This window comes from Protomyctophum bolini (assembly GCF_963924005.1).
Source record: "Protomyctophum bolini genome assembly, chromosome: 13".
Taxonomy (NCBI): Eukaryota; Metazoa; Chordata; class Actinopteri; order Myctophiformes; family Myctophidae; genus Protomyctophum; species Protomyctophum bolini.
The window spans coordinates 38,480,547-38,502,833 of NC_137874.1; the positions used below are offsets into that span (position 1 = coordinate 38,480,547).

At 41.8% G+C, this 22,287-nt stretch overlaps 2 protein-coding genes across 3 annotated transcripts in view; both read left to right on the forward strand.

Moving 5' to 3' along the window:
- Window positions 1–22,287, forward strand: part of LOC308327303 (uncharacterized protein) — a 70,692-nt gene that overhangs the window by 8,461 nt on the left and 39,944 nt on the right. The gene's annotated exons all lie outside the window — the stretch shown is intronic.
- LOC308327302 (uncharacterized protein) lies at window positions 1,948–21,796 on the forward strand. Its single transcript, XM_080780615.1, has 16 exons — window positions 1,948–2,075; window positions 4,715–4,781; window positions 5,658–5,777; window positions 6,484–6,646; window positions 7,500–7,657; window positions 8,020–8,107; window positions 8,940–9,007; window positions 9,855–9,980; window positions 11,550–11,712; window positions 12,667–12,753; window positions 13,457–13,528; window positions 15,577–15,732; window positions 16,070–16,225; window positions 17,897–19,027; window positions 20,149–20,374; window positions 20,560–21,796. The coding sequence occupies exons 2-15, from the start codon at window positions 4,719–4,721 to the stop codon at window positions 20,367–20,369; spliced, it is 2,772 nt and encodes a 923-aa protein (XP_080636741.1). The 5' UTR covers window positions 1,948–2,075; window positions 4,715–4,718; the 3' UTR covers window positions 20,370–20,374; window positions 20,560–21,796.

The following is a 22,287-nucleotide window of genomic DNA, read 5'->3' on the forward strand; positions in this document are numbered from 1 at the left end:
AGATTAATATTGTGAAAATAGCCAAACATATGAGCTTCAGCTATTTTCAGTAAGATGACTAATAGTGTGTGTGTATATGCATATGCTGTATGATGGAGGTGTTTGGAAATAGCGAAAGGCAACAGTCTGGCAACACGAGACTAAAGAGAACCACTGCTCTACAAGGTCACACAGCATAGTGCTGTGGCTTAGTACACTTTTTTTAGGAGAATAGTGCACTTGCGGATAACAGTGCCACATTTTGTATGAGGCTTCTTTAGGACATACTAAAGGATTTTAGCCTAGGAGCCCTTGTCAAATATCTATTTTAAATATGACATTTCAAGACTATCCATATCAATGAAATATGTGAAAATCCACCTAGTATCCGACTATATACATCATAAAATGATCAGATTACTTCCAAATGTGATAAAGTTATTATTTTGACATTAAAGTCACAGAACATGAAATATCATCAATAACACCTTTATTCCATGGAATTACTTGATGGCTTTGTGTGCTGGTGGCACAGATGCCTGCTTGGTAGACTGCCCGTTTCACGTGCTGGAGGAGTGCACCCTGGGTGGGAGGTCATTTCTCCATCGTTCAATTTTGTTTTGTTTTTTCCGTTGATGGAGCTCAAAGGACTGGATTTGTCATACAAAATGACTGTCAGTCTTTCAAGCTCCCGGAAGTGCTGGCAGTCAACATCTAGTTGCTGGAAGGGATGCTGTGACAGACTGACGAACGTTTCTGTTGCAGCATCATAGGCTTGCCAGGTCCGACAAGCTTACTTCTTACCCTTTCCATTAATAGCTGAGGAGCCACAGGCCCAAAATATCAAGGAATGGAGATTAACCTGTGATGTCATGACATACTTTTTTTCCTCCACTTTGTCATTAAGGTCCACAGAATGAGAGGTCTGCTCTGACCAAATGAATAGAAAAATCACAACCATGTGAAGTGAGTGGTGCAACTCCGTGTGGGGGTCCCCGGAAGTTCCAGACCTACAGCCTCAGGACCACGGCCAGGGTGTCGGCCCGGTTCCGGCAAGCCGCAAATCATCATGTAGGCTACAGTTAATATGTTTGTGTGTGTTAGGTGGTGAAAAACAGCCATGCTGTTTAATGCTCATACCCACCCTGCCAGCCAGCCACCCAGGCCCAGCCACACACATAGCTCCGTAAGGCACCACTCAAAAGAACACAAATAATAAGTAGGCCTATGTCATGACATGACATCACAGGTCCTCTCAAAGTTTGGGTGACTGGCTCCCCGGTTATAAAGGCAGACGTGTTACAACCGGAATATGATATGCGTGAAACATAGGCAGCCAGGGCTCGAGATTTGGGTTCCCCTAGGCTTTTGCAGTCTACCAAGCGGGCATCTGGGCCACCAGCACACAAAGCCACCAAGTGATATTCCTTCTCCACAGAACTATGGGTGGGTTAAGGAAGAAGGGTCATATGGTGCCAGTTTGGCTGACCATTCCAGAGGTTTCCAGAGCTTGCAGAGAGCTGATCAGATGCACCTGTAAAGGTGATTGTAGTAGGCTACCTGCAAATGCAGCAATTCAAATTTGGACTGTTCCCCACTTTGCAAATGCAATTGTGACAGCTAGGCAGAAAGCAGAACTCTATAACATGTTTCACAATATGATGCATATCCTTTTACTATAATGGAAAGGGGGAGCAAACCAATATGCCTGTGTATCAGTCCGGCTTCTCCTACGAGAGAAGTTCAGAAACCCATCTTCCAGTGACATGATACAATGCATTTTCCCCAAGCCGTTATTGACTATAACTCTGCTGCATAGTATTACGCTATACGACGGCTCCCCCTATTGACAGTTCATGGTACTGGTCCACTGAGGACCGGTACTATAGGACCAGCTAGTGCGCATGTGCACAACCCTATGCATGTTTCCATAGGAGGCAGCTTCTGCTAAAATCCACAGAAGAACATAAGAAGTTTGTTAAAACAACATGGAGTCTGACAGTTGACACTTTAATATCAAAGAAAACTAAAACAGCGTGTCGTCCTTAAGCAGCAGGAGGACGTTTGTTAGCAGCTCAACCATTGAAACACAGCAGGTAAGATGTAAAGATGAACTATAATTCATGTTGAGTCTAGCCTCGGCCTGCGAAGAGATGTGTTGTGTAACTTGTGTTGCTGTTGCCTGCCCTCTATACCGTATTTATCTTTATTTTAGAGTCATCATTGAAGATGGAACATAATTTTATCGAATTACTCTAGCTGATTTAGCTTGTTATAAATGTGATCCATAACACTCGTAGGCTATAAATTGGTGTGTTGCATTTGATTGATTGATTGATTGATTAACAGTTTGCAGAATTACAGTACATTTCAAGCACAAACTCAATACAAAGACTTAACTGTGAGTGGACGACCCAATTAAGCATTACACTTGTTTACAACAGCTGTTGTAAACAAGTGTAATGCTTTTAATTTTTTTAATGAATTGAACATGGTGGACCCTAGGGTCCACCATGTTCAATTCATTAAAAAAATGTTGTTGTTGATCTCAAGTAAAGTAACTCGTTTAAAACAAAATCAATATTTTATAGCATTAGAGAGTGAGTGCTTAATATCCATCAGATGTAATGAGGTGCAAACCCGAACCCACCTCACCCCTGCCCACTTTGACAGGCTGGGATGGCTTTAGGGTCGACGACAGAGTGCTATACAGCATCTTGCAATGGGTCTGGTGACTGGTCCACAAGATTCGATACACCACCATGATACCCATGTACCTGTCTAAATACTTCCTTAATGTTAACGAAGTCCACACCCACAACAACAGAGGGAGTGCAACGAACCATGTACAACCCAGATTCGGCACAAACAAGGGACTAAATTATTTTCGCTCCTATTCCACCATAATGTGGAACGCCCTACCAACAGTCATCAAGACATGTGAATCCCTTGACTCCTTCAAAACCGCTCTCAAAGGGCACCTACGGACGGCTGCAATTCGAAACTGGCCCCCGTAAAATCTGAATCCCCCCCCCACCGATGAATTTGATGAATTGAACATGGTGGACCCTCTTGTAAACAAGTGTAATGCTTAATTGGGTCGTCCACTCACAGTTAACAGTCTTTGTATTAAGTTTGTGCTTGAAATGTACTGTAATTCTGCAAACTGTTAATACATATTTCAATCAATCAAAAAAGTAGCCTAGGCTAAACCAGTATGACCAGAAGTCTCTTTTTTACATCCTCTATGATGATTTCCTGTTTTGACTATATAGTTATGTATATTCGTACATCTCTAAATGTTTTGATGAATTGAAAATGGTGGGCCCTAGTGCCTAGTGTAATGCTTTATGGTGTCGTCCACAGATACAAATCAAAAAAGATTTGTATCTGTCCAATGTAATGTTAATGCGATTGTCAAGTGAACTTAGAGCCTCCGAATCCTTACCAACTAAACATTTGTCATGCTGTAGTAGTGTAGTCGTTCTTAACCTTTATTTTCAGGCTGCGATCATTATCCTTTTCAGGCTGCGAACATTATCATTTTCAACTGGGGACCGATTCTGGGGGATCTTATATTTTGATTATTAATTTATGTATTCATTTTTGTCCAGAATTGCAACATTTTTGTGATTTTACATTTACATTTTGTCTTTTGATTTTTATTTGTATTTTCTTTTCTGTCTACAAAAAGCCCAAATCAAAACGGCTACTATTCATTTGGTTATTACTTATTTGTATCCTTTAGTCTTCCATTTCTCTGCTTGCCTAAGGCTTGTATCATTTATTTAGGGAGACCACCCGACTTGGTTACTGTGCATATTTCTTTATTTCGTTTATATGATGCTTTTTTTGCATAGTATTCTGTATATTTGTCTATCATTGATGTTTGAGTACAAAAGGAACCCAATGGAAATTGGATTCATCCTTTTAGCAAACCGTGTATGGTGACATACCAACAGTCCTACAGTCATTAGTCCGAACCGTGTATTGTGACATACCAACAGTCCTACAGTCATTAGTCCGAACCGTGTATTGTGACATACCAACAGTCCTACAGTCATTAGTCCGAACCGTGTATTGTGACATACCAACAGTCCTACAGTCATTAGTCCGAACCGTGTATTGTGACATACCAACAGTCCTACAGTCATTAGTCCAAACCGTGTATTGTGACATACCAACAGTCCTACAGTCATTAGTCCGACAACACAACATGAGCTGCAGGTTAAAACTAACCTGTGCTCAGAAAGCTGTGGGTTAAAAATCACCCGTGGCGGGTTAGGGTTTTGGGTAGGGTGTCGGACTAATGCCTGTCGGACTGTACGTCAAAACAAACCACGCACCCGTATTGTACTGTGCTTGTTGTTCATGCAAACATTTAACGAGGTATTATTATCAATAATAATAATAATAATAATATCTGGGACTTATATAGCGCTTTTCATGACACTCAAAGATGCTTTACATGTGTGGGGGCCATGGGGGGGCGAACAAGAAAAGGACAACTTTATTAGAAAAAAACAATGAAAGAATGAAAACCAATAAAACAGTGCATATAACAAGTTTAAAAACACATCAGCTTGGAAATACAATTCGGAACAGGTGGGCTTTCAGTGCGGATTTGAAGGTAAGAAGTGAGGGGGGGCGTCTCGGATGTGTCTGAGTATTCAATCAATCAATCAAAACGTTACGATGCTAATGACGCATGTGTTTTTACCACTTTTTTTTTTAGAGTCATGGCACCTGGGAAGTCGAAGGTCCGCTCCACGCGTAAACTGTGCTCCTGGATTGTAGATCAGGTGAGTTTAGATAAAACAATGAACAGTAGTAACTTGGTTCAACCAGTGCCACCAATGCATATTGCCTAAATCATTTATTATTAAAATAGCCGATCTACAAGATCATAATGTGTGGATGTAGATCGGCTATTTAAAAAAAAAAATCAAGATAGTTAAATATGGCAAGTTTAGGGATAAAGGTTAAGGCATGCCCAAGATAGGACCACATGTGTCAGTACGGTATCTCAGTTAAGTCCGTGGACCATCGTTTGAGAAACACATGGGATGCATTCCATAGCAAGTGTTAAGAAAGCACTAATCTTAGCCCATATCCCATTGCAACACAACAGTGGTCCCCAGGTTGATTCTTAGTCAAGGTGGTGGTCCCTGCCTGGTTCACAATAAGTTGAAAACCCCTGGGCTAAAATGATTGTATGAATGAATGTATTCATAAAATACAAAAAAAAGTATTTACATTTTCAATGGTCAGGACTATAGTTCTATAGGTGTGTTAAATCGTGTATTTCAGTGGTTCTCAAAGTTGGGTCCTTGAGGGGAGTGCCAGGCCAGCAAAATGTGTTAATACAGCATCACAATCATCTCGACCACTTCATTCATTTATATGTTGGCCATTCAAAAATAGCAGTGCTGCAAGCTTGTACGGTACATCTGCTATTTCATTATTAACTTCTTTTTTTTTAAACACAAATCTTTTCTTCGTCCATCCATGGTACAAAACCTTTTCAGATGGGGGTACGCTACTCAGCCAAATATATATCAATGTGGGGGTCCTTTTGTACGAAAAAGGTTTGAGAACCACTGGTGTGATTGAACTGTGTTCGTACGTCTTGTGTTTGGTATTATGGCTGTTGATGGCGGTGATGTTTGTGACTCCAGGTGAACAGTGGGAAGTATCCAGGCCTGGTGTGGGACGATGAGGCCAGGACCATGTTCCGTATCCCATGGAAGCACGCTGGCAAGCAGGACTTCAGTGACGAGGACGCAGCCTTCTTCAAGGTGCACGCATAGGGTTGGTTGGTTGGGGATCCTTTGGGATTTGAAGGATTCCGGTGTTGTCGGACTCATGACTGTAGGACTGTTGGTAATATGCCTAACCAACATAATATGCACCCCTTCTTTTAAACGGTTCCCTTTTAATGATTCATCATACAATATTAGTGTACAGAAGTTGTAATGGTTCTCAAAGTGAGGTACAGGGATCCTGAGTTACTTCAGGGAGTTCCTCCTCAATGTATGTAAGTGTATAAATTAAATGGGTCCATTTGGTCCATCCGTAAACTCCGATTCATAGTCGTCCTTGAAATGTAAACGTTTTAGAACCACTGACGGTGTGATAGACCGTCAGAAAGAAAGGAAGACAAATATTGGAAACACTTTATTTTGGGCCTACAAGGCATTACAATCGCATGTATTATGCACTTATCATAGCACAACTTATAACAATGTTTATGCCGTTGTATAAGCCCTGCCATAATGCATCATAAGCTCAGCGGTACAGTGCATTATAACTACCATGTAACATAGTCCATTCTAATAGAAGTGCTACTATTTGTGATAATGTGGTTAATGTTTGACTGATATTGGATGACTTAGATCAGGGGTCTTCACACATGGGGTCCGGGACCCCCAGAGTTACTACAGGGGGCTGCTGCTGGGGCAAATTAAAATAATTAAAAGAAAATCTCCCCCCTCCCTCCCCCAGGCATGGGCAGATTACAAGGGCAGATCTGTGCAAAAGAGTGACTGGAAGACCCGGATGCGTTGTGCCCTCAACAAGAGCCCAGAGTTCAGTGTGGTCTCTGATCGGTCGCAGCGCATCCCTGTGCCTTACAAGGTGTACCGGCTGGTTCCCCTCAGTGAACAAGGTGAGACTGAGATCAAGCCCAGGTCTCTTTTTCTTTTGCAGCACTTGGTAAGCCTGTAGAAAGAAATACGCTCGAAAAGAAGAAAATAATCAAACTGTGCCTTGCCGATCTAGAGTTTGGCCCTCATACTGTATATACATACATTATGTCACATCGCTAATCTGACCGATATGTCTGAGCCGGTGTCAGGGGGCTTTGTCAAAGTCATATATGGGCATAGCGGTCGGATCTGTGGCTCTGGACAACCAGTTTGTTTATGGTTATGTTGAGTCATAGCAACATGCCTATATATGGCCGTATCGGAATTTATTCATGGTTATATCTGACTCAGTGAGGTGGCCGTGATCCGGATCCGGATAGTATACGGAACTGAAACGCTTCTGTCATTAACGGCTGGTAAGGCGTTTAAACGCCAGTCTAACCAGAAGGACGCCATGCCAGAGTACAGTATGAACAATCTGACGGTTACAACATGCCAGTCTTAACCACAAGGACACCATGCCAGCCTACAGTATGAGCAATGTGACAGAAATAGCAGATCCACAAGCTCAAAGCATGCTGCGTTGTGAGCTTGTAGAACGGTAGCCCCCCCCCAAAAATAAAACACGTTTCCCCCCTGTTGTTCATTCAAGTGATTGAACTGTTGGTTCTATTGGGTCAGGAGTGATTGAACTGTTGGTTCTATGTGGTCAGGAGTGATTGAACTGTTGGTTCTATGTGGTCAGGAGTGATTGAACTGTTGTTTCTATGTGGTCAGGAGTGATTGAACTGTTGGTTCTATTGGGTCAGGAGTGATTGAACTGTTGGTTCTATTGGGTCAGGAGTGATTGAACTGTTGGTTCTATTGGGTCAGACTCAGAAGTGAAGGAGAAGAAGAAGAAGAAGAGTGTGGAGGAAACCAAACAGACTGAGAACATGATGCCCAGCGAGTCAGGAGGTCAGGATCCTCCGTCCTTTGTCCAGATGCTGAATATCAAGGAGGAACCGGTCACACCTCCGCTCAGTCCGCTGGTGAGTTTGTGGGTATTACCCGAAAAAAAACATATACAGCTCCATCTCAATGAATTAGAATATTTTGTAAAAGTTCATTTTCTATGAATAGACATTGCATTTCTGTTTGGCTAAAAGGCTGCACAAACTACAGTAGGGCAACAAATCACTGACATAAATTATTTACATAATCAAAACGACATTAATAGTGTAAATGGTCGATCTACAAGCTCAAAAAAGTTTGAGAGTGTACAGTATGTAGCTCTATTTCCACAATTGATGAAGATTCAGCAAAGAAAATATAATTTGCGAATTATTAACTAATTGTGGCAGGCCTATTCATGCTCTCGTGTTTCAAGTACAGTAACTGTTTTTGCTTCCAGTGCGTCGAGGACGTCCTTCCAGGAAGAGAGGTGAACGTGGAAACACAGGAACCAGCCCAGCAGATCAGCACCATGCAGACAGAAGGATGTATGTAACGTTCATTGTTCACGTTCATGATTAGTCATTTGCTTGATTCAGTGTTCATTTTAGCTGCGCCGGGCCCCTTCCTATACAAACCCATTGTAACTTCATTTTAACCATGGAGATTCATCGAAAAACACCCATCCTTGGTTCTGGTCACTCATACTGACCTGCTAATAATTTTGTGAGGGCCCCGGGCCGTGTTTTCTCAATGTATTTTTCATGGATCTTTCTTTTCTTTTTTTGTATTTTCATAACAGTTATCTGTGAAACCGAGTCAAACTAAAATGCAGTGCCACAAATGTTACAATTCCAAGTGCTTGTCAGGGTGTGGTGGGTCCCTGATTCAAATACGAATATATTGGGGGGGGTGCAGCCTGGAGTAACTGCAGTAACTTAAAACCCATTTTGGGCAGGAACCTTTTGGTGTTTTAAACATTACGTTATAATTTAGCTATTGAAAAATAGCAGATCTACAAGCTCATAGCGTGCCACCGAGTGGCGCGCTACGAGCTTGTAGGTCTGCTATTTTTGAAAAATCTTATAAACGTGGTGCAAATCTTTGAATATATATTCTTTTAAAGTGAATGCTTTTAACTCGGGTCTAAATGGGTTAACACAGCCGTAATCTATCATGGATTTCTCAGCCGTTTGAATAGTGTACCCCTTGGAGGAGAGAATTCCTTCCAAGTACCCCCTCATCCTTTGCAATAGGATAAGCATATACTTACAACCACATGTGTACATTTAGATTTGACTATATGGACCATGTCATCAATGGGGCAGGGAGTCTTATCACAATGCTAAGGATGCATGTGTTTTTACCCTTTTCTTGCAGTCTCGTCATCTGGGAAGATCCACTCCTACTCCTCCACTCCTAAACTGTGCTCCTGGATTCTAGAACAGGTGAGTTTCTAACGCTGTTAATTAAATAAACCAATGAACAGTAGTAACTCGGTTAAACCACCACCTTGTCAATAATGAAAAGAAAAAGTGTTTCAGTACAGAATACAGATCATATCTATTTTTATTTCATATCGTATATTCGTATACAATACAAATTTAAATGGTCAACACTATAGAGCGTCGCAGTTCCACCCCCGACGAGGGGCCAGATAATAATTCCCTGTTCATTCACTTTTCAAAAAGTATTTATTTAAAGATGTTTACGCCACAGACAAAGCCAACTCTTGTTGTGACAAATCATGACAATAAACACAATGTTTTTGGCAGATCAAATAATTAGTAAGACGAATAAAAGGCAGGGTACAACACTTTTTGTTTAGCTTTTCTTCTTACTACAACTAATATTTTCCCTTTTTATAAGATTTTCATGCATTATATTTGTATTGACCGACCTGTGGCATTCTGATGTTGTTCTTTATATTTCTCTATATTGCTCATAGCACGCCACCGAGTGGCGCGCTATGAGCTTGTAGGTCTGCTATTTTTGAAAAATCATGAACATGTGGTGCAAAGCTTTGAATATATACTCTTTCAGAGCGAACGTTTTTAACTCAAATCTTTGCTTCTGGGAGGTGGTCCCTGAAACAACACATTTTCAGATTGGGGTCAGCGGCCAATTTCATATATATATATTTTTTTTCTCGACGTCAGGCCTAAATGATGTGTTTTTGTTTTGTATCGTGACTACGAGCTGTGCGAGTGCGACCTCTCCTTCTTTTTCAAGTTTGTCTCCCGTGGTCAGCACCTCCCCACTACTGATGTGTGCCCCTCCCCCTCCTACCACCAGGTGAACAGTGGGAAGTATCCAGGCCTGGTGTGGGACGATGAGGCCAAGACCATGTTCCGTATCCCATGGAAGAACGCTCACAACGCGCACTTCCGCAGAGACGAGGACGTCGCGACCGTCTTCAAGGTGCAGATAGGGTTGGTTGTTTGGGAGGGATCCTTTGGGGTGCATACAGTACGTTGGTTATACATACCATTCTACCAACAGTCCTACGGTCATTAGTCCGACTAACACCGTCGCTCCCGACATGCGTTAAGGGTTAAAAAAATCAGTTTATTATACTCTGAAATGTGGTATAAAATTATGTAGCAATACAATTCTATGGCAATAATTACAAACCCCACTTAATATTATGCCCACAGGAATTTGGATATTACTCTGTTTGTTCCCCCAACCTAACCCAATCTCTAAACAGCCCCAAAGAATACCAATACGTATATACTTCAACTGATAAAAGATGCCGCGGGAAATCAAACGCACACCAAAAGAGCACTGCAATAATAAGCCTACAAAAATAGACTAACGCTTCTATTGGAATTGCAACTGTAAAGTCCAAACATGCTCGCTCTTTCACCAGAAGGGGGCAGTAAGAGACAGGCTTAGACAAGGAAATATCGCTGAGAATCTCATCCCTCTCTGAAACTACAGCTGTACCCACATGGTTATACCACAACAGAAGAACAGCAGTTCATGAATCACAATGAATAGTAACTTAAAAACTAGTATAAAACTAAATCCCACCCCCCTCCTCTACTGTACATAATTATTCCTTTGATTTCTAACAATGTATATGATTTTATTTTCCTTAGTACTGTATGTCTGTCTTTAGTTTAAATGTGAATGTGAATAGAAAATGGAGGACCACAATGTAAACAAGTCTTAGTGCTTTCTGGTGTTCACTGTACGTTCACTGAACAGCTGCTCCTCTCTAACAGAAGTGCACCCTGTCCCTGGTACCTAGGTTTGTGTGTCTGTTTGTGTGTCACTGAACAGCTGCTCCTCTCTAACAGAAGTGCACCCTGTCCCTGGTACCTAGGTTTGTGTGTCTGTTTGTGTGTCACTGAACTGCTGCTCCTCTCTAACAAAAGTGCACCCTGTCCCTGGTACCTAGGTTTGTGTGTCTGTTTGTGTGTCACTGAACTGCTGCTCCTCTAACAGAAGTGCACCCTGTCCCTGGTACCTAGGTTTGTGTGTCACTGAACTGCTGCTCCTCTCTAACAGACGTGCACCCTGGTACCTAGGTTTACTGTACGTTCACTGAACTGCTGCTCCTCTCTAACAGACGTGCACCCTGGTACCTAGGTTTACTGTACGTTCACTGAACTGCTGCTCCTCTCTAACAAACGTGCACCCTGGTACCTAGGTTTGTGTGTCTGTTTGTTCCCCCTTCTTCCTCTATTAACCCATTTTGGGGCGGGAACCCCTTTTGGTGTTTTAACAATTATGTTATACTTAAAACAATGGTGAAAGAAGTGGCTAAAAGCTATTAGGTGACACTGATGCGTCCTCGGGTCTAAATGGGTTAGAATAATTCAAAGTATGCCAACTACTGTACACTGAGAGTCTGCACCTGTCTGTCACGTCTCTGGACAGTAGAGCAGGCGAGCAGGCTCAGCTCGGGGGTTCTGTCCCATTACTATTTTGAACTTTTTTGTAACCTGACTGACCCTTGTCTGCCCCTTGTTTCTGCTCCAGGCATGGGCAGAGCACAAGGGCCATTCTGACCTTGCAGGGTCCAAACACCGGATGCGTTGTGCCCTCAACCAAAGCCTAGAGTTCAGTGAGGTCTCTGGTCGGTCACAGCAGAACATCCCTGATCCTTACAAGGTGTACCGGATGGTTCCCCTCAGTGAACAAGGTGAGATCGAGTGGGTTGTGGTACTAGGTATGTGAGGCATAGCATGGGCAGCTCGGGGGCCACATGGCGGCCCCCACCTTCACTTAATGTCGGCCCAGGCTCAGGTTAATATCGCAATAATATTATTGCGATCAGCTGTTACAATTCCAAACATGACCCGTGTGAATTACTTTTGTCTAAATGTTCTGGTTTTTTTATGTCCAATGTATTTGTCTTTGGTTCATAAAGTTATGTTACTTTAATGTCAGCATTACAATTCAAAAATTTTAAAAAATATTCAGGATTTCAATTCAAATATATCAAAATATAGCCGATCTACAAGCTCAAAACGCGTCGCAGTGCGACGCGTTTTGAGTTTGTAGATCGGCTATTTTTGCTCCGACCTGTATGCAATGTGGAGTGAGTGTGGAAATATAGCGGCCCTCTCCATCGTCAAAGTTGCCCACCCCTGATGTACTGTAAGGGTCGGGATAGCATGGCTACTTTAACTACACGTTCACGTTCTTCACCTCTACGGTCGGGGACAGACAAAGTCAAAGAGAGAGAGGGCACTGTATCAGGCACCAGGCACTAAAGGCACGCAAATGTACATCTTAACTAAATACACTGTAGTGCTCAAGACCCTGATGCTAGATTGGAGAGTGTGGAGTGCAGCGATTCAGGAGTCCCAAGTTGATGTTGGCCTTGCATTCACTTTAGACCATTATTTGCATTGCTGGAATCCATCTTTTGATACATTTCCCTTGTGTTATCTTAAGATGTCTTCTATAATACTGTTTATTATACACACACACACCATTATCTTTGCACCCAACGTTCATATTGGAAAGTTCAGGCTTAGGCCATTTTGACTTTAGCTTCTGGCAGGCAGATATTATCGTTGTTCTTGAGACCATTATGTGTTATTAAATTAACCAGTTATTAAAGTCCTTTTTCAATTCCTTCCCATTTCAGACCAATCCGTGGAGTCCAGACTGCAGGTGGAGATGATTGCTGCAGACTCCATTAAACAGGAGGAACTTGAGGAGCACCCACACCTCGGTACGTTTCATCATGTGCTTTCATATCGGGACCTATTTGCGCACCCAATATTCCAACCATAGAGCCCCATAATAACAATTTACAATCTAGGCATTTAGCAGACGCTCTTAATCAAGAGCGACTTACAATAAGCAGTAGCAAAAAGCATGGGTATACATCACATATATAAAAGTAGTTATCATGAAACATGCGTAAGCTAAGAACGTAACAGTGGAGTATCTATTGTAAACTATACATGCTATACTATATTATATATTATACATGTGTACTATAAAGTGCTAGGACTACATAAAATGCAATGCTAGTGCTGTCTACGTAACATGCTATACGTCTGTTTAAAAATACTATCTAAGTGTACATAAAGTGCTATATTTAAAATACTATCTAAGTCTACATAAAGTGCCTAACCATAGAGCCCCATAATAACCCTATCCCCTAACCATAGAGCCCCATAATAACCCTATCCCCTAACCCTAACCATAGAGTACCAGTTAGAGTACCAGAGAGCGAGAGAGCGAGAGAGCGAGAGAGAGAGAGAGAGAGAGAGAGAGAGAGAGAGAGAGAGAGAGAGAGAGAGAGAGAGAGAGAGAGAGAGCGAGAGAGAGAGAGAGCGAGAGAGAGAGAGAGAGAGAGAGAGAGAGAGAGAGAGAGAGATGCACCACTCAGTTCACAACACAGGTGTTATTTTTTTCCTTTTTTTCAGAGACCAGCTGCAATACTCCCGTGAATCACCAGGGGTCCGGGAACAACCTGTTGACAACCCATGCTATAGAGGGTTAGTCACTATCCCTTGGATTTAAAATAGCAATGCCAGTAGTAATGTCTCCTTTTGGAGGAGAAATACAATACACATTACTACTGGCATTGCTATTTTAAATCCAACCACCTTTCTGCAATCAGGGATTGTCACGTTACGAGCTTGTAGATCTGCAATGTTTTGAAAAATGCAAATCTTTGAATATATATTATTTCAGAGCGAATGTTTTTAACCCTTCATGGGAGGAGGGAGGTCACTGGAAAAAACAACATATTTTCAGATGGGGGTCCGTGGCCAATTACGGATAACTCTGGGGGACCTTGACATGAAAAAGGTTGAGCACCACTGACAGAAACTTTTTTTTAAATCGTCCTCGCGTCCTGGCGAGTGAGCAGGTAGGAAGCCGCAAGGACGGTGAAACTATCATCTCATGCACACCCTCGCCCGCACTAGAGTTATGTAGTTGTTTTCTATGCAACGCACAGGATAAAGAAGGCTTGAATGATCTTGAAACAAACTATTTAAAACACTTGGAAGTGTGAAGGAATCAGAGGCCCAGGCTGTTGCCCTTTTCAAGTTTGAAAACGGCATTAAAGTTTTGATCGTCCACATTGCGGTTATGTTAATTACGCATGTAGTCCAGATGAGAGCGGCAGGGGCGCTCCCGACACCCAGAGAAAGCTGCCTGTAGTGTAGGCTATATTCATGGCCTGTAAAATGCATATGTGGCATTGTGGCTTAATCATTCAGTATACTGTAGGCTACTGGGCATTATCATTCAGTATACTGTAGGCTACTGGGCATTATCATTCAGTATACTGTAGGCTACTGGGCATTATCATTCAGTATACTGTAGGCTACTGGGCATTATCATTCAGTATACTGTAGGCTACTGGGCATTATCATTCAGTATACTGTAGGCTACTGGGCATTATCATTCAGTATACTGTAGGCTACTGGGCATAATCATTCAGTATAGCCTACTGGGCATAATCAACTGTAGCTGATGCTTTTCTTTCTTTTCATTACAAATCATTGCAATTTTAATGATTTTACATAGGCCTACTAATATTCTCATAACTACCCTCTTCTGCCAGAAAGAAGTAGGCTACGAAGTATACATAAGCATGAGATTCATAGTTTGCAGATCTTAAAGCTCACAGGGTGACATAATCATGCATTGTGAACTTATGAGTTTGACTTTGGAGATTGAATATATTCGCCGGTGCGCAACACTGCTGAATGTCAGATAATTGCTCGTTAATAGATTGATTCCACCTGCTGCCTGCACAGCGCTAAACGTTTTTTGCCTAATCTGCATCTAGTTAACAAGAGAAATTGCACATATGCTATACAAAAGTATAAAAAAGAGGAATTAGAAACTGTGAAAACAGGCCGTTTTATAGAGGAATATGGACAGTAAACGATGTGTTTATCCTACCTGGGGTCTCTCAATGCAAAGCTGTTTTGAAGTTACACAAAGGCTTTACCGTGACATTATGGCTGCTTGCTTGCAAAGAATATAATTTAGAGAGCAAGTTGAAGCATGCAAGCACCTTCAGAATGTTTAATTTCCACCCAAGAAGATGAAGCACTTTGACGAGTTCCATGCTGCTGTGCACTGTGCAGTCAGACCTGCCTGAGAGGGACAGACAGACAGTGGTGACTGCCTCTCTTTATAGCCTATACTAATCTATTCTACACTACACCATTAGTAACAATAATGTAGATCATCTGCTTTTTTTCCTTGTCTTTCCAGATTGGTAATCACCATATTTATTTATATCTGTTCTCCGAAAATAGCTCATCTACAAGCTCACATGGTTGCAGATCGGCGATTTTCAGAGAAGAGATTTATAGACATTATGTGCAAATATAAAATAGCTGTGATACTGGAGGTGGAAAGTCTGTCGCGTCTCCAAAGTCACTCTGGGAGGTGCGCTGAGGCTAGATTGGTCTGGCAGACTCCCTGCATACAGACCAAACCTGTTCTAAACAGCTGGAAGAATAGTTTTACACGTTAGGAATCCACTATTCACTATATCATGTTTCGTTTCTGCTCCTAGAAATCCTGCACATGGTTTCTGAACGAGAGAGGAGCCCCAATCCGCTCCAGGAGGAACCAGAGCCTCTACACATTAAAAAGGAACAAGAGGAGGTACTTCTAAGACCAGAGGAGCCTGATGGATCAATGTTGACATTACTAGCAGAAAAAAGTGAAGGTGAGGAGGAGGATCATGCCCTCAAGTTGCAGATCGGCGATTTTCAGAGAAGAGATTTATAGATATTATGTGCAAATATAAAATAGCTGTGATGCTGGAGGTGGAAAGTCTGGTGACGTGAGGTTAGTTTGGAGGGGGCGAGGGGACTATAGCGTCACCGTTTTCAGCAAATAGGCGGCATTCGCTGTACACGAGGAGACGACAAAGTCGCGTCTCCAAAGTTTGCCACTCTGGGAGGTGCGCTGAGGCTAGAAACCTGTTCTAAACTGCTGGAAGAATTAGTTTTACACGTTAGGAATCCACTATTCACTATATCATGTTGTGTTTCTGCTCCTAGAAATCCTGCACATGGTTTCTGAACGGGAGAGGAGCCCCAGTCCGCTCCAGGAGGAACCAGAGCCTCCACACATTAAAAAGGAACAAGAGGAGGTACTTCTAAGACCAGAGGAGCCTGATGGATCAATGTTGACATTACTAGCAGCAAAAAGTGAAGGTGAGGAGGAGGAGGACAAGGAGGATGATGGAGAACAAGACATGTCTTCCCACTGCTCTGAAGTTGAATTTGAAGGACGGTGAAACTATCACCTCACTCATGCACCCGCGCTAGAGTTATGTAGTTGTTTTCTATGCAACGCACAGGATAAAGAAGGCTTGAATGATCTTAAAACAAACTATATTAAAACACTTGGAAGGTGTGAAGGAATCAGAGGCCTTCCACACGGGAACGGCTCAGGCTGTTACCCGTTTCAAGTTTGAAAACGGCATTAAAGTTTTGATCGTCCACATTGAGGTTATGTTAATTGTGCATGTAGTCCAGAGGAGAGCGGTGGGGCGCTCCAGAGTCCAGACACCCAGAGAAAGCTGCCTGTACTGTAGGCTATCTTATGCACGGCATGTAAAATGCATATGTGGCATTGTGGCTTAATCATTCAGTATACTGTAGGCTACTGGGCATAATCATTCAGTATACTGTAGGCTACTGGGCATAATCATTCAGTATACTGTAGGCTACTGGGCATAATCAACTGTAGCTGATGTTTTTCTTTCTTTTCATTACAAATCATTACAATTTTAATGATTTTACATAGGCCTACTAATATTCTCATAACTACCCTCTTCTGCCAGAAGTAGGCTACGAAGTATACATAAGCATGAGTATTCATAGTTTGCAGATCTTAAAGCTCACAAGGTGGCATAATCATGCATTGTGAACTTATGAGTTTGACTTTGGAGATTGAATATATTCGCCGGTGCGCAACACCGCTGAATGTCAGATAATTGCTCGTTAATAGATTGATTCCACCTGCTGCCTGCACAGCGCTAAACGTTTTTGCCTAATCTGCATCTAGTTAACAAGAGAAATTGCACATAGGCTATACAAAAGTATAAAAAAGAGGAATTGGAAACTGTGAAAACAGGCCGTTTTATAGAGGAATATGGACAGTAAACGATGTGTTTATCCTACCTGGGGTCTCTCAATGCAAAGCTGTTTTGAAGTTACACAAAGGCTTTACCGTGATATTATGGCTGCTTGCTTGCAAAGAATATAATTTAGAGAGCAAGTTGAAGCATGCAAGCACCTTCAGAATGTTTAATTTCCACCCAAGAAGACGAAGCACTTTGACGAGTTCCATGCTGCTGTGCAGTGTGCACTGTGCAGTCAGACCTGCCTGAGAGGGACAGACAGACAGTGGTGACTGCCTCTCTTTATAGCCTATACTAATCTATTCTACACTACGCCATTAGTAACAATAATGTAGATCATCTGATTTTTTTTCTTGTTTTTCCAGATTGGTAATCGCCATATTTATTTATATCTGTTCTCCGAAAATAGCTCATCTACAAGCTCACATGGTTGCAGATCGGCGATTTTCAGAGAAGAGATTTATAGACATTATGTGCAAATATAAAATAGCTGTGATACTGGAGGTGGAAAGTCTGGTGACGTGAGGTTAGTTTGGAGGGGGCGAGGGGACTATAGCGTCACCGTTTCAGCAAATAGGCGGCATTCGCTGTACACGAGGAGACGACAAAGTCGCGTCTCCAAAGTTTGCCACTCTGGGAGGTGCGCTGAGGCTAGAAACCTGGTCTAAACTGCTGGAAGAATAGTTTTACACGTTAGGAATCCACTATTCACTATATCATGTTGTGTTTCTGCTCCTAGAAGTCCTGCACATGGTTTCTGAACGGGAGAGGAGCCCCAGTCCGCTCCAGGAGGAACCAGAGCCTCCACACATTAAAAAGGAACAAGAGGAGGTACTTCTAAGACCAGAGGAGCCTGATGGATCAATGTTGACATTACTAGCAGCAAAAAGTGAAGGTGAGGAGGAGGAGGAGGACAAGGAGGATGATGGAGAACAAGACATGTCTTCCCACTGCTCTGAAGTTGAAGTTGAACTTGAATCTGATGAATCTGACACTGAAGTCACTGACGACAGTGATGACTGGGAGGAGACCAGTTTAGACGTTGATGATGAACGGTGTAGCAATAGTTCCAATGAGTCAGGTTACCTGAAGACACAGCCTATCCACGCTGGAGAAAAAACGTTCTTCTGTAAACATTGTAACAAGAGCTTCATTAACTTGGGTAACCTGAGGAGACACCAACGTATCCACACTGGAGTAAAATCTTTCTATTGTACACATTGCAACAAGAGTTTCCGTGAGCCATGGTCCCTGAAAATACACCAGCGTGTCCACACTGGAGAAAAGCCTTTCTATTGTAAACATTGTAACAAGAGTTTCAGTCTATCGACTACACTGAAGACACACCAGCGTATCCACACAGGAGAAAGGCCTTACCTCTGTGAACATTGTGGCAAGCGTTTCAGTGACTCAAGTACGCTGACGAAACACCAGCGTCTCCACACTGAAAAAACGCCTTTCAATTGTAAACATTGTAACACGAGTTTCAGTGACTCAAGTACACTGAAGAGACACCAGCACATCGACACTAGAGAAAAACCTTTCAAATGTAAACACTGTGACAAGAGTTATACTGACTCATCTGCTCTGAACAGACACCAACATGTCCACACTGGAGAAAAGCATTTCCAGTGTAAACATTGTGACAAGAATTTCATTCAGTCGTCTGACCTGAATAGACACGAGCGTGTTCACACTGGAGAAAAACCTTTCAACTGTAAACATTGTGACAAGAGTTTCAGTGAGTCAAGGAATCTGAAGCGCCACCTGCATCTCCATACTGAGGAAGATCCGTTCCAGTGTACACATTGGGAGAAGAGCTTTGGTCAAGCAGATACTTTGAAAAGACATCCGAGCATCCACACCAAGGGTAAATACTTTCCACTCTAAATAATTATACAGCTGTTTATTGGTACAGAACAAGCAACATGTTATTGATTATAAATACTACTCCTGCCAACATTAGGACTCCTCCTTTGGAGATATTGACCAGCTCTTCTCATTCATTGATCATTGCTAATTATAAACTGTATAAATATTAACCCATTTTGACCTGAGATCAGATTCTAAATATGTCAGTCGTTCTTCGATTTTTCAAAAATAGCAGACCTACAAGCTCGTAGTGCGCCACTCTGTGGCGCGCTACGAGCTTGTAGATCTGCTATTTTTCAATAGCTAAAGCAAATTAGAAAGGTCTGCCAGGTCGAGTTGCCTGCCCAGGGCCCACCCACTTTTGTCATAGCCATTTGGAATGGGAGCTGAAAATCAAAGTTATACATCTTGACCATGTGATTTTGTGTTAAGTTTTGGACAACATCTGTAGGAGTAGTAGCAATCTGGTACAAACCGGGGCTATATATTTCATCATAAAATGTCATGATCAAAGGAATCCAGGGGTGGAAAAAACGTCGATCGTACAAGTTAACCTTCGAGGGGGCAGAGAAAATGCACAGAAAAAATACTTTTACTTACTCACTGCGCCCTCTACTGATATTGCCAAGAGAAAACCCCATCCCTTTCTGGACAAAAGGTGCATTTTATACGTGTGGTTGGGGGCTCCGAGTGTGTCCACCGCGGAAAGTAGTATTTCTAATGACCAAAACCGCCTTTGTATTGGTGAGTAGCGAAAACATTATTTTTTATTTTCGCTACAGTCGAGAGGCTGGTCTGCATTTCATACAAGGGCAGGAAGTCGAGAGTACCATAGCTCTAAATACAACAGCATTAGAGCTATGGAGTCTGGACCAGAGCTACTCTTGCACCCAGAATTGTAATACAAAATGACGTCAGACTTAAAAATCAAATGAGCCACAGAATCCAAGGGGAAATTTATTTGAATTGTATGACTTAACGGTTCAAGGTGTATATGTGAATCGGACTGTTATAGCGCCACCATGAGGCAGATTTGAAAAATAATGTATGGTGGCATTTCTTCTTTGGTCTAGTGAGAATGTGCGTCCAAAGTTAGTTTTGTTTGGTTTTTGCTCCCAGACATCCTGCAGGAGGAACCAGAGCCTTCACACGTTAAAGACAAACAGGAGGAGCTTCTTCAAAGACCAGAGGAGCCGATTGGGTCAGTGTTGACCTCACCAGCGGTGGAAAGTGAAGATAATGAAGACGTCTCTTCAAATTGTTTTGAAATTGAAGTTGAACTTGAATCATCTGACACTGAAGTCTCTGAAGACAGCGATGGGAGGATGGGAGGAGACTAGTTGAGGTTAGTCTGCTTTAAACACAAGGATGGGAGGCGGGTAGGGGAAACTAAGAGTTGGCATGTAACGGGGAAGCTGGAGGGCCCTCAAACAAGGAGCTGGAAAAGATGAAGGCAAGGTGTATATATCACCATTTTTAACCTGGCTTTCCCATTCTTCCCACTTTCCAATGTCTCTCTCTCTCTCTCAGGAGTGAGGTCCCAGTCTTCCCAGGCTCAGGTCTTCCCTTGTTCTGAGTGTCCATACACCTTCACGTCTCGGGTCTTCCTCCATCAACACATCAAGTGGAGCCATAACAAACTCTACTGTCAAATGCAGGACGAGGAAAGGACAGATCCTCCTCAACAGCCCACACGTGTAAACACTGTGACAAGGGTTTCAGCCATGCAAGTGTTATGGAGACATGGTGGTCGAAAAGGTGGCCTTAAGATACACCAGTGTATCCACACGGGAGAAACTGAGAAATGAGTTACCTGGTGACAACGGTTTCTATCCGTCAAGTACCTTATTGTGCAGAATATGAGACGAGAATCATTTGTGGAAAAAGAACATTGAATATCAAATAATCTAGTCCCCGAATATAATACAACCCCGTTTTTTAGGATATTTCCTTTGGAAAAAAACGTAGTCTTAGGCTATATTCAGACCAATAGGGTAATCTGACGAAACATCTTTGAAACGAAAGAAAATTGAAACGTCCACACTAAGGGAAATAAAAATATATCCACTCGACTCTAAATTAGCACTCATCTTAGGCTCTCTTTCCCAAGGTCTTTTTTTCTCCTTCCCTTTTTTAACAGTTTGTTCCATTTTAGCTTAATGGTTTTTTAGCTAGACCATGCAACTACCAGGCATTTAGCAGATGAATATATTGTATTTATTATTTATTATTTCATTATATTATATTCATATAGTCTGATCAAGGCTGTTCTGTTGTGCACGTCAGTGTTTTTCAGAAAAGCAGAATAACATTGCAAAGATAATGTAAAAAGGATTTGATCACAAATTCTGAAGTTTAGGTCGGCTGTCTGAAATTGATGTGTAATTGAGCCTTGAATAAATTAATTCATGAATTACCCTCTAGATCTTTTCAGGAGATACTTTGTTAATAAGAGTGTAAGATGGTAATAAGGTTTTTCACTACTGAACTGAGCTGATTCTTCAAATCTCTGAGTAAAACAAATGGATTGAAATATAAGCCTTTTGAATTAACTGACGGGAGCGGAACAACGCCTGTTACTGAGATAATCTAAATAAGCAATTATGCAATTTTGTAGCTATAATTTTCCAGTACTGTCATATGAAATAAAATGCAATGTAATTAGGAAAAGAGGTGTTTGTTACATACGATTGCATATATGCATTGCAACATATTTTGATATTAATTTATATGATACAGAAACATTTCTTTTCTGACTTATAAAGAATATTTCTGCTACAGAATAACTTGTGGTATTCTTAATGTGTCACAGTATGAATATGCCATACAATGTGCATTTATAGTATTTGTGAAGCCTGTACAACTAGGCTAAACAGCAGGGCAACTGGGTTGAACTGAGTTTGACGCGTGCAGTGATTCAAATGTCCAGAGAGTTTTCTTACTTTCGGATATGTCAATCCATTTATTACTTTATTTCAGCAGTAGTACAAAACGTAAATAAACTGCAACTATTAAACAAACAAACAAACTGAACCTATCGACCATGCACGGTCGAAAACGTATGGTTTAGGAGATATGATGCAATATATTATTTGGTTATGATTCGCCTCTGCCAAACTGTACAATATTGTACTCGTGCTTTTATGAAAAAGTGAACGATTCACCTACAATTCTCAATCTACAACAATGTTGGGCAGGATCCAAGTATCCAACACAAACAGTATCCGACACCAACCACTGGGAGGCAGCATTACAACA

Coding starts and splice junctions, on each gene's coding strand:
- LOC308327302 (XM_080780615.1), top strand. CDS start 4,719: ATGGCACCTGGGAAGTCGAAGGTCCGCTCCACGCGTAAACTGTGCTCC. Junction 5,778..6,483: donor AGGACGCAGCCTTCTTCAAG/GTGCACGCATAG, acceptor TCCCTCCCCCAG/GCATGGGCAGATTACAAGGG. Junction 9,008..9,854: donor GCTCCTGGATTCTAGAACAG/GTGAGTTTCTAA, acceptor TCCTACCACCAG/GTGAACAGTGGGAAGTATCC.